The sequence below is a fragment of the Pristiophorus japonicus genome, chromosome 4, assembly GCF_044704955.1.
Source record: "Pristiophorus japonicus isolate sPriJap1 chromosome 4, sPriJap1.hap1, whole genome shotgun sequence".
Classification (NCBI taxonomy): domain Eukaryota; kingdom Metazoa; phylum Chordata; class Chondrichthyes; family Pristiophoridae; genus Pristiophorus; species Pristiophorus japonicus.
In genome coordinates this window covers 136954789-136966809 of record NC_091980.1, presented here as the reverse complement: position 1 = coordinate 136966809, position 12021 = coordinate 136954789, and the positions used below count along the sequence as shown (strand labels likewise).

At 41.8% G+C, this 12021-nt stretch overlaps 1 protein-coding gene across 10 annotated transcripts in view; it reads right to left on the bottom strand.

Annotated features, from left to right (window-relative positions):
* Nucleotides 1–1473: 1473 nt before the first annotated feature.
* The window catches only part of tcerg1b (transcription elongation regulator 1b (CA150)), a 119932-nt gene continuing 109384 nt past the window's right edge, over nucleotides 1474–12021 (bottom strand). For 6 of the 10 annotated variants that reach the window (XM_070878604.1, XM_070878596.1, XM_070878598.1 and 3 more), the window contains 7 exons: nucleotides 11007–11171; nucleotides 9036–9218; nucleotides 8003–8182; nucleotides 4268–4351; nucleotides 4089–4189; nucleotides 3691–3720; nucleotides 1474–2160 (listed from right to left, as the gene is read on the bottom strand). In XM_070878604.1, the coding sequence (XP_070734705.1) occupies nucleotides 1959–2160; nucleotides 3691–3720; nucleotides 4089–4189; nucleotides 4268–4351; nucleotides 8003–8182; nucleotides 9036–9218; nucleotides 11007–11171 (945 nt within the window). In that variant the 3' untranslated portion in view covers nucleotides 1474–1958. The remainder of the gene's footprint in view (nucleotides 2161–3690; nucleotides 3721–4088; nucleotides 4190–4267; nucleotides 4352–8002; nucleotides 8183–9035; nucleotides 9219–11006; nucleotides 11172–12021) is intronic. The other 4 variants (XM_070878597.1, XM_070878605.1, XM_070878600.1 and 1 more) reach the window with 1 other exon arrangement.

Genomic DNA, 12021 nt, shown 5'->3' with positions numbered 1-12021 from the left:
AATCAGTAATCACGCTAATGGTAATTACAATCTAAAAAAAGCTGTACACAATTCTGACATTCTGTATAGATACGCGGCATGAGTATGCGTGCATAACGAAAACCATATATAATGGCTGACTACGTTTTCACTTGAAGTGATCATTAATATCAAGGGAGATCTGTTAATAAAAAGTCGAATGATGCTTCCATTTTATAACTATAAACAGTACCGGTGCATCATGTAATAAACCACGTTATAATGCTGCTTAAAAAGGAGGTATTTCCTCCTTCAGATGCAGCTGGGGATATAATGTGGATTTGTAACTCCCAGTCTCTTCATTTTGACGCTACCTATTGAAGCAAGTTTGGCACCAATCTTCCTCCATTACAGAATATTCCTTTTTGACTGTGTTTTGGTCAATGGCCAAAACCAGGCTTGAAGTTTTAGATGCCCCATTGTGTACTGCATCCAGCGCTTTACTTTTATCCCCATTAAAAGCAACATTTTGAACAGCATGAAATCTTCATCTGTTTAAAGTAATTCTCAAGAACGTGTAAGGTGCTGGAAATAATCTTAGATGATTTTGCTGGACAAACCTTCTCCTCCAGTCCAACAAAATAAAAATCTGCAATACTCCAGCTCAGAAGACCACTTGTCAGGCACAGAAACTTACCGTGGCAAGTTATAAGAACATAAGAATTAGGAACAGGAGTAGGCCATCTAGCCCCTCGAGCCTGCTCCGCCATTCAACAAGATCATGGCTGATCTGGCCGTGGACTCAGCTCCACTTACCCGCCCGCTCCCCGTAACCCTTAATTCCCTTATTGGTTGAAAATCTATTTGTGACTTGAATATAGTCAACCAAGTTGTGGGATCAATTCACTGCAAGAGGCCAATAGAGGCAGGTTTTTAAAAAAAATTGTATGACCAAGCACCTGACTCTCCTGCAATCGAGCAGTCCTTTTCCAGTTCCTATGCTAAACGCAACAGCTATTGAGATGGCTAAAATGCAATATGGTGTTGAAGGATCTATTCCAAGGTCTTTCAGGAAAAAGCAGCAGGTTTGACCCCAGACTTCTTCCAACGTTGTTCCAACTATTACTTTGGTTAGAGAGAGACCTGGGACGTCAAGGCTACAGGTGTTGCAACTGTCAATCATGATGCCAAATGGGTATTTGAGCCAAGTCAGTATCTCCACCCTTACTTCAGTCTCTAGGTCGAGTCTGGACCTCTCAATCATTTGAACAAGTGATGGAATGCATGTCCCCTAAAACATGCATTCGCTGAGCACTGATGGTTGAAGCAAGACACATACATACAAGTAGATGGCTGGCAAATGATAAATTGAATACACTTTCCTAATTATCTGGAAAGGAGAACTAAAATTACTTTATTTATGACACTATCTGTAATTTATGATTTCCAATACCTGCGTTTTTTGTTGTTGCTTAAAACAATTCAAATCAGCACAAAGAAAATAGCATTCTAAAATTTTTAGAAAAAAAAGATGGTTTATTGCAGTAAACATTTCAACTAGGCAACATTTCCAACACCTCCGTTAATAAAGTCACTTTGGAAACTTACGTTTAAACACAAGTAAAAGCTTAAATGTTACAAACAAAACCCCTTTTGAGATAAGTGACCGACTTGGAAAATGACTAGTAACTAAATGCTAGTTTTTACAGAGTTGCTGTCGCACAGCCATTTGGTTGGAATAATGACCATGCTACGTGTACTACATCAGCTGTAAGATTTTTTTGTTGGAAAAAGTTTTTATTTTATACAACTGAATGATGAGTCAAAGCTTCCACTTCAACATGATGACAAGCTGGTACAAATGTGTCCATACTATATACAAAACTGGACAAAGCAGACACATTAATACTGCACACACGTTGATAAGTCTGGCAGATGGCTCATGCACAAGTCTCAGTTGATGGGCAGCCTGCTCATGCTCAGGAGAACTTTTTTTGGTGTTACTTGGCAGATCGTCTGGTTGGCTCTGATGCAGTGGGAGGTGGAGGGGGGCCTCGCCGATCGAGGTCATCAATGTAGGCCATAATGAGCTTGCGTCTCTCCTCTGGCACGCACTCCAGGACCAAGTATCTTTTGTCATTCTGAAGGATCCTTTCGATGTCTTTCAGGTGCTGATCTGACTCGTGCAGTAATTTTTTCGACCTGTGGGGGGGAGGGGGAAAAAAACCCCGCACAAATTTTGATTTACCCCAGACAATGCAAGCTCTTCAGAAATCTATTCAGCAAAAGCAATCTGGTTTACTTCACAAACTGTTCTACACTTTCACACTCCAACCCCCTCAGAAAATAACAGACATCAGTGGATATTCCCAAATTGTCACAACAAAATTAACAAGCTGTGTTGTGGATATTTTCACCCTACCTCAGATCTCCTACAACTAGACATCTCTCTGCTCCTCTGTTGCGGTTTGTTCACTGTCCACCCATCAACAACTACTCTTTCAGCCACTTGTTTTTGACTTTTTGGAACACCCTTATTAAATCCCTCCATCTTCCCGTCTCCTCCTTTGCTTAAAAAAAAAAGACTTTGCAACCTTCTCGCAACCATATCTCTTGATATTCTTCTTGACTGGTCTGTAGACTTTGAGATGGATGACCACACCATCCTCCTCAAAAATCTTTCCTCTGTTCTGCAGCTGAGTGGGAATGACCCTCACTTGGTTCCACGCTTACCTATCCAGTTGTAGCCAGAGAACCGCCAACCATGGCTTCCCTTCCCAAGGATGGCCCCAATGTTCCCATTAATTTTTTTGGGGGGTGCACGCTCCATTCAAAATACACATGCGCGACTTTTCCTATTTAAAAGCCGGTGAGATGGCTGTGCGGGAGCAGCAGAGCTCTGTGCGGCCATAGTTTAAAGGGAACATTGCTTGCTGCCTCCCTACCATTTGTCATCTACACTCTGCCCTTTCAGGCATATTATCCAAAGACAGATTTCACATGTACACACTACCCCACCACCATCTTTCTCTACCTCTCCAACTGCTGTTTTGTCAAGACTACTTGGCTGACATCCAATCCTAGATAAGATGCAAATTGTTCCAATTAAACATTGGGAAGACCAAAACCATTGTCTTTGGCCCCTGCCACAAACTCCGAACCCACGCCACCTATTCCATTCCCTTCCCTGGCCACTGTCTCAGCTGAACCAGATTATTTGCTATCTCTGCGTTCTATACGAACCCACGCCGAGCTTCCAATCCCATATCTTTCCCAGCACCAAGAATACTTACTTCCCACCTCCATTTCATTACTCCTCTCCAACGCTGCCTCAGCTGATCTGCTGCTGAAACTCTCATCCATGGTTTTGTTAACTCCAGACACGACTATTCCAATGCTTGCCTGACCAGCTTCTCGCCCTCTGTAAATTACAGCTTGTCTAAAACTCTGCTGCCCGAATCCTAACCTGCATGAAGTCCCATTCACCCATCACCCCTGTGGTCAGCCAACTGCACTCTTAGATTTTGCTCCCGAATTTTTTTTTTTTAAATAGCCTAGGCTTATAAAATAATTCCTTCCATTCATAAGATTCAACACCAAAATTTACACTTCTGTGTCTGTCTACCAATCCATGATACTGGCATTACAGAGTGTGGATGTTATCCAGCTAATGTGCTGATGCAACTACATGCTTTAAAAGAAGAATTTTAGCCTCTTCATTGTTATACTTACGTGCGCTTTCCTTCTTTTAGACTCGTGCATCTGTGCCAATAAACAGTGCAAAATGAGAACTAACATCCTTGAGCAAATTGAACAAGTATCGTGAATACTCAGCTGATTTAAGTGACAAGATTGGACGGAATGATTTGTTAGCGAGTGTATCAAACTGTGGAACACACAATTTCAAACACTGGCCCCAAAACACACAAAACTAATGAATGAGATTGATTGACAGAAATTGCAGCTTCCTGCCTAATGAGCTGCAGCACTTGCAAGTCACCTTTTACATAATAGGAAAAAACACTTGGACATCCTAAAAAAGGTGCACCAGATTTTGCTGGCAATGGAAGTCATTAATACAGATATTGAAAATGGCACCATAGTTTTGAGTTGCAGCAGGCATTACTTACCGATAAGTAATAAATTTGGTCTCTTTCAACAGTGTCCTGAAGTCTGCTTTGGCCGTGATGTATTTATCTCGAATGTATTCTTCAAACTCCCTTTGCTTTTTCTTAAAGAGAGCACAAGTAAGTAAGTACCGAACTGGACTTGGATGAACGATTGAATGTTTAAAAGACATGATCATTACCCTATCACTGGAGGAGAACTTGATGCAGCGAGGATCCTCTTTGATGACCTTTTTCACTTCCTTCCATGTAGAGGTAAGAGTAATCTATATTACAAAATGACCAAGTGTTACTAACAAGCAGGGAACTTATTGGAAACACTCAGCAGGTCAAGCAGCAACTGTGGAAGGAAGGTAGGGTCAACAGAACGGTCATCGACCTGAAACATTAACCTTACCTTCACAGATGCTGCCTGAGCATTTTATATTTCTATTTCAAATCTCCATCATTTGCAGTACAGGGTATTTTGCTTTTTGGTTTCGGAAACTTTTTGGTAGTGCATCACACGACACTTAGAAAAGCAATCAAACTGCTGCCTTGCAAATTAAGTCCCATGTCTCAGCGCCACAAACATTTGCTAAATAATGCTTCCTTCTTATACATCTTAACCAAAGCAGATCTTTAAGGTTTTGTTATATATTGTTATCCCATTTTATTGTTATTTCTCCCCTCTATCTCTACTGTAATACCATACTGTGCAAACAGGTAGTATGCTCCCAGGCCTCTGCCAAAGATGCTTTTCGGCCAAGTTACTAGAAGGTACCTGAACAATCCGGTTCCCCCCCCTCCCACTGTGGGTCTCTTTTGTGTCTGTTTTGTAATTTCTCCGCTAATTTTGTTGGGAGGCAGCTCTTTGGACTAGCCTGGAGGGGCTGGCTGGAAGTGGCTGCACCAGGGCAAATACTACCATCATAGTCAGAAGCAGTGATATAGTTGATGTCAAGTGGCTCCCGGTTGGTCCAAAAAACAGCCAAAATAATAGGGCCGTTACTGGAAGCAAGCAGACCATGTCTGGGACCAATCATGTCTCCAGAGCTAATAGGTGGGAGGCACTAAAGATACCTGAAAAGGTAAGATAATGAGATTACCTGCTGTGCTGTAAAATTCTACCATTCTATAAAAACACTGTACAAATCTTTCTCAGGGTAGGTATAATCTCAGCAGATTGGAAAACTGCAACTGTAACACCCCTATTCAAGAAAGGAGGGAGACAGAAAGCAGGAAACTATAGGCCAGTTAGCCTAACATCGGTCATTGGGAAAATGCTGGAATCCATTATTAAGGAAGTAGTAGCAGGACATTTAGAAAATCATAATAAAACCATGTTGACTCTGCTTGATTGTATGAAAGGGAAATAGTGTTTAAAAAATTTATTAGAGTTCTTTGAGGATGTAATGAGCAGGGTGGATAAAGGGGAACAAGTAGATGTAGTGTGTTTGGATTTCCAAATGGCATTCGATAAGGTGTCACATAAAAGGTTACTACACAAGATAAGAGCTCATGTTGCTGGGGGTGATATATTAGCATGGATAGAGGATTGGCTAACTAACAGAAAACAGAGTTGAGATAAGTGGGTCATTATCAGGTTGGCAAACTGTAAATAGCAGGATGCTTCAGAGATCAGTGCTGGGTCCACAACTATTTACAATCTACAGACTTGGATGAAGGGACCGAGTGTATTGTAGCCAAATTTGCTGACGATACAAAGATAGGTGAGAAGGACACAAAGAATCTGCAAAGGGACATAGATAGGCTAAGTGAGTGGGCAGAAATTTGGCAGATGGAGTACAATGTGGGATAATATGAGGTTATCCATTTTGGTGGGAAGAATAGAAAAGCAAAATATTACTTAAATGGAGAGAGACTACAGAATGTTGTGGTACAAAGGGATCTGGGTGTCCTTGTACATGAAACACAAAAAGTTAGCATGCAGGTAATTAAGAAGGCAAATAGCCTTTATTGCAAGGGGGATGGAGTATAAAAGTAGGGAAGTCTTGCTACAACTGTACAGGGCATTGGTGATACCACACGTAGAGTACTGCGTACAGTTTTGATCTCCTTATTTAAGGATGGATATACTTGCATTGGAGGCAGTTCAGAGAAGGTTCACTAGGTTGATTCCTGGGATGAAGGGGTTGTCTTATGAAGAAAGGTTGAGCAGATTGGGCCTGTACTCATTGGAGTTTAGAAGAATGAGAGGTGATCTTATTGAAACATACAAGATTCTAAGGGGGCTTGACAGGGTAGATGCTGAGAGGATGTTCCCCTCATGGGGGAATCTAGAATTAGGGGGGGGCATAGTTTCAGAATAAGGGGTCGCACATTTAAGACAGAGATAAGGAGGAATTTCTTCTGAGGGTCATGAATCTTTGCAATTCTCAACCACAGAGAGCTGTGGAAGCTCAGTCATTGAATATATTCAAGGTAGAGATAGACAGATTCTTGAACTATAGGGGAGTCAAGGGCTAAGGGGAAACAGGCATGAAAGTGGAGTTGAGACCAAGATCAGATTAGCCATGATCTTATTGAATGATGGAGCAGTCTTGAGGGCCGTATGGCCTTCTCCTGCTCCTATTTCTTATGTTCTTATCTAAGCCCCAGAACATGTGCAGGAGTTCCTCAGCGGAGTGCCCTATGCACAAACATCTTCAGCTACTTCCTCAATAACTTTCCCTCCATCATAAGGTCAGAAGTGGGGATGTTCGCTGATGATTGCAGTGTTCAGTTCCATTCGCAATTTCTCAGATAATGAAGCAGTCCATGCCCGCATGCAGCAAGACCTGGACAATATCCAGGCTTGGGCTGGTGAGTGGCAAGCAGCATTCGCGCCACACAAGTGCCAGGCAATGACCAGTTCCAATAAGAGTCTAACCACATTCAACACCATCGTCAAATCCTCATCATCAACATCCTGGGGGTCACTATTAACCAGAAACTTAACTGGATCAGCCACACAAATACTGTGGCTACAAGAGCAGGTCAGAGGCGGAGTATTTGGCAGGTGACTCACCTCCTGACTCCAAAGCCTTTACACCACCTACAGCTCAGGAATGTGATGGAATACTCTCCATTTGCCTGGATGAGTGCAGCTCCAACAACTATCCAGGACAAAGCAGCTGCTTAAATCGGCACCTTATCCACCACCTTCAACATTCACTCCCTCCACCACAGGCGCAATGTAGCTGCAGTGTGCACCATCTACAAGATGCACTGCAGCAACTTCTTCGACAGCACCTTCCAAACAAGTGACCCCCTACCACCTAGAAGACCAAGGTTAGCAGATACATAGGAACACCACCACCTGCAAGTCATACACTATCCTGACTTGGAAATACATCACCGCTGGGTCAAAATCTGCAGCACTTCAAAGCGGCGGCTCACCACCAACTTCGAGGGCAATAAGGAATGGGTAATAAATGCTGGCGTTGCTAGCGACGCCTACATCCCGTGAATGAATAAATAAAAAAAGAAACTGATTTGTTTAAGTTGAGAGACAGAAGGGGAAGGAAGCTTACTTTGTGTAAAAACTGCTCTTTTCCTCCTCCCATACCAGCCTACTTTCTTCCTCGTCTTCGGATTTAACTCCTTACATATGTGAAAGTGCTCTACAACTACTTTAGAAACGATCAACATTTGCCTATATGACAATGGTCACTGCAATTCAAAAGTAATTCAGTGTGTAAAATATAACCAGATTTTTTGATAAAGCGCTGCATAAATTCAATTATTATAAAAAGAGCAATCTTTCTATTAAAAAAAATGTCTTCAATGCATAAAGCACAGAAATCTATGCAAATGTGTCCCTATTCAATCTCATGAAGAATGAACTCTATAGACATTGCCACTGTAATCTTTGGACATGACCAAAGAGAAGCAACATACATGAAGATTAATAACTATGAACTAGTCATGCTCACCGCTGAGGTCTCATCCAGAAGCTGCCTAAAATGCTCCCGCTTCTTCTTTGTAAGTGCCTCTATGTGCTCACTGAATAATTTTTCCTTCTCTTCTCGTTCCAGTAATGAAGCAGACTCCCAGCGGTGGTCTTTGCGAAGGGTCCTTCTGGTATCCGACCAAGTGACATCAGAAGAACGGACCTGCAGAACACGAGAGAAACATGAAGTAGAAATAGAGTGCTAAGTGCAAACATGAAGAACAATTACAACAACTTAAGGCACAAGGAAAGGTCAAGGAGACACTTTGAGGTGACCTAGTTGAAGTTTGAGGAGAACCGCTCACTGTGGTGAAGGGTACACTGGTTAAAGATTAGAAAATTAGCTGTCAGGGAAGCAAAGCTGAACGTTTCACCCAAGGGCAATGGAGTTATGGAATAAGTTACAGGCGAGGATAACTGAAGCTGACAGAATAAATGGGCTCACGGGGAAATTAGATGAGTTCCTAGAGAGATGGGATTAAGGGACATGCTGAAGGTTGACTGGCAGGATTCATCTGTAAAAAGAGGACATACATGTTGGCCAAAATGACCTCAGTCTGGCCCCAAAAAAACATACACGTGGCTTTATTTTGTAGCATCTATTGCATTATTACATGTTTTGTCAATCATTCCAAAAATGAAAACTTCAAAAAGCAAAGTAAAACCTACCAGGATTTAAGCTTTGATGACAGGAAATAAATGAAATTTAAAACAAAGCCCTAACACAGCATGCTGAGCGAATTTAATTTTAGCTGCAGACCTTTCACTTATGTGAATCTAAACCTCGACATTAACATCCAATGACAGTAATGAATAAGTGCGATTAAAAAAAAACACCCAAGCTGCCAAGGGAAATACTAAAAATAAACACACCCCAAGTAACAATAAGCAACCAGGATATTAAATTATTGTTTAGTACTATTTTATAAATGAGTCAAACACAAATTTCATAATAAGCAGAGTCAGGTTTGCAGATTTGCTTTGGAGCAATTTAACTTCAGACTCAGGCTTATTACCATATCAGACAACAGAGCTTTAAAATTCTGGATGGCTTCCTCTCGCTTGTGCTGCTCACGTTCCCGATCTATTTCCTTGGTCTGCTCCGAACGAGCTTTTTGAACCTCTCTCTCCCGCTCTCGCAAACTTGCTTCTATTCGTGCCTGACGCTCCAGCTCCTTCTCCTTATCAGAGTCTATGTGCTGCAAAGAGGCAAAAGATAGTGGGTTTACATGGTGACTTTAAACAAATTGTCTTATTTTATCAGAAACTTTCCTCCAAATATACGGTAGTTTTTCATTAATTTTTTAAATTAGGAAACCATTGTGATGAGCGCGGCCCACTACGAGGGACAAGATCCATTGTGAAGTGCAAGACCCTTGAGCGGGGCACATCAAGGCCAGAAAAAAAAAATAGGCAAGACAAGACAAGACAATGCTATCAACTAGCTGAATATCTCATAATGGTATCAAAAAGCTACATGAAATTTCACATTGAAGCCATTATTATGAAATACTGTGCAATATCCTAACATAGCTCTGCAAATTGCTTCACCAGCAGAGACAGACTGCAGACACAGCTAACATTTAGAGCGACAATTTTTGTCACTCTACACTCTGCCATGTTGAGGTGGACATGGCATACAAACACACACCATTAAGTTTTACAGAAATCCTGACAACCCTGCTTGAATTAGTCTTTTTCAATAAAAATTCTTGGGATGTGAGCATCACTGCCAAGGCCGAAATTTAATGCCCATCCCCCAGATGTTCTGAGGTGCTGACGGGCTGCCTTCTTGAACTGCTGCAACCCTTTGTATCGGATTTGATACAACTGAGTGGCATACTAGGCCACTTCAGAGGGCAGTTAAGCGTCAACGACATTGTTGTGGGGCTCGAGTCCCATATAGGTCAGACCGGGTAAGGACATAAATTAATCAGTTTTACAACAATCGACAGCTTCATGGTCACTTTTACTGGCAGCAGTTTTTTATTTCCAGGTTTAAAGAAAATAATTCAAATTCTCAACTGCAATGGTGGTATTTGAACTCACATTATCTGGATTATTAGTCAAGCAACATAACCACTACACTACCGTAGCTGTAGAGTAATGATCAGCTCACACTAGTCGATCCAGAGATTAAAAATTAAGAAAACATGAAAAGGATACAAAGAAAGTTGTTGACAGTGTTTAGGATACTCAAAAGGGAAATTAATGCAAAAGCATAATTCCTCCTTCACTGCCCCATCGCTGCATTTCCTTTGCCCCCCTGCTGTGACAGGTACGGGATGTGAAGGTCTGAAGCCTGCTGTGAAGCTGCTGCTTATGTCACACAGATCTGGAGTAAGCAGCTATTAGCAGGTTCTCGTATAGGACCACCTGCTGTGAGCACTCCAACCTGTTATTGGAACACCCTTCATCCTCGTCACTCAGGTAACTTCTAAAGCTCTGGCAACTCATCCAGACGGTGGCAGTGGAAGCACCCTCCAAAATCATCCATAATGCAAGCCAGTGAAGTTTACCCACCATCACCGTGATGCTCCCAAAGAGCAAATGCAGTAACATTGAAAATGACTATCCTTGCAGGATTTAAAAAAAAACAATTTTATCCTTTTCTCCCTTTTGGAGGCCGTCGATCTTCACTGGCTTACAGTTCCACAGGCACATATTGCCCTCTCGTACCTCAACCAAGTGATCATTCCTTACATTGGTGAGTATTGGTGGCGTTGGACTTTGGAGGCTGCTGTAGCCCAGTCCTGTCCATGTCTATACACCTGCAGCTTATACCAGGGATAACTGGATAGCTGACGGGAGCAGGAAACCTCACTGCTGGAATCCATGTACCAGAAGCAAATAACAGCACCCTCAACAGATAGCAGCTGAGTCGGCCCACATCAGTCCTGGTCCCTATGGCTCAGCACCACACCTGGCATTTACCCACCGAGTCAATGGAGAGCTATGCTTGTACATCTTTTAATACACATCCTTACCTTGGCTAGTTTCTCCATGTACTGCTTAAAGAAATCCTCCCTTAGCCCAGAGCTATCCACTGCTTTGTAGCGCGAGTCACTCTCAAATTTCTCCTTCACTTTGCTCCAGCGTAACTGACTATCCAGGTGGTGCTCAGACAGCATGTCGAAGAAGTTGCCTTTTATCTGCTCAGTATAGAGTAGTGGACAGTATTGAATAGTGGATAGAGTGTTGACGAGGGGAGAAATGAAGAGTAAATCCAAGTCAGGAAGCAGTTTTGCAATTGTGATTTTAATCACCACTACATTACTCACTTACCTCACACTGAAGGAAAGTGAATACACCCTCCAACTCAAATTATAACTTCTCTAACAAAATATGCCCTCTGGCATAAATACTAATATATACTTTATAGAACTATGCCCAGTTAACAGTAGCTCCCAAGTTTTGTTTTGGCAGGAGAGTGGTGTTGGATTTGATAAAACTACAATCAAATTCAGTCTTAGCTATACAATATTAATTAGCCTTTTTAAAATCAGCTTGTGAATTTTGTGTTAATGCTAATTTTATACAAATTTTCTTTTGCATCTTGGATGCCTTCATTTCTTGATGTACCTCAACCCGTTACAATGTGGGAAAATGTGAGGTTATCCACTTTGGCGGTAAAAATAGAAAAGCAAATTATAATTTAAATGGAGAAAAATTGAAAAGTGTTGCAGTACAGAGGTACCTGGGGGTCCTTGTGCATGAAACACAGTTAGTATGCAGGTACAGCAAGTAGGCAAATGGAATGTTGGCCTTTATTACAAGGGGGAAGAGAGTATAAAAGCAGAGAAGTCCTGCTACAACTGTACAAGGTATTGGTGAGGCCACAACTGGAGTACTGTGTACAGTTTTGGTCTCCGTATTTAAGGAAGGATATATTTGCTTTGGAGACTGTTCAGTTCACTAGGTTGATTCCTAGATGAGGGAGTTGACTTATGGAGGTAGGTTGAGTCGGTTGGGTCTATACTTATTGAAGTTCAGAAGAATGAG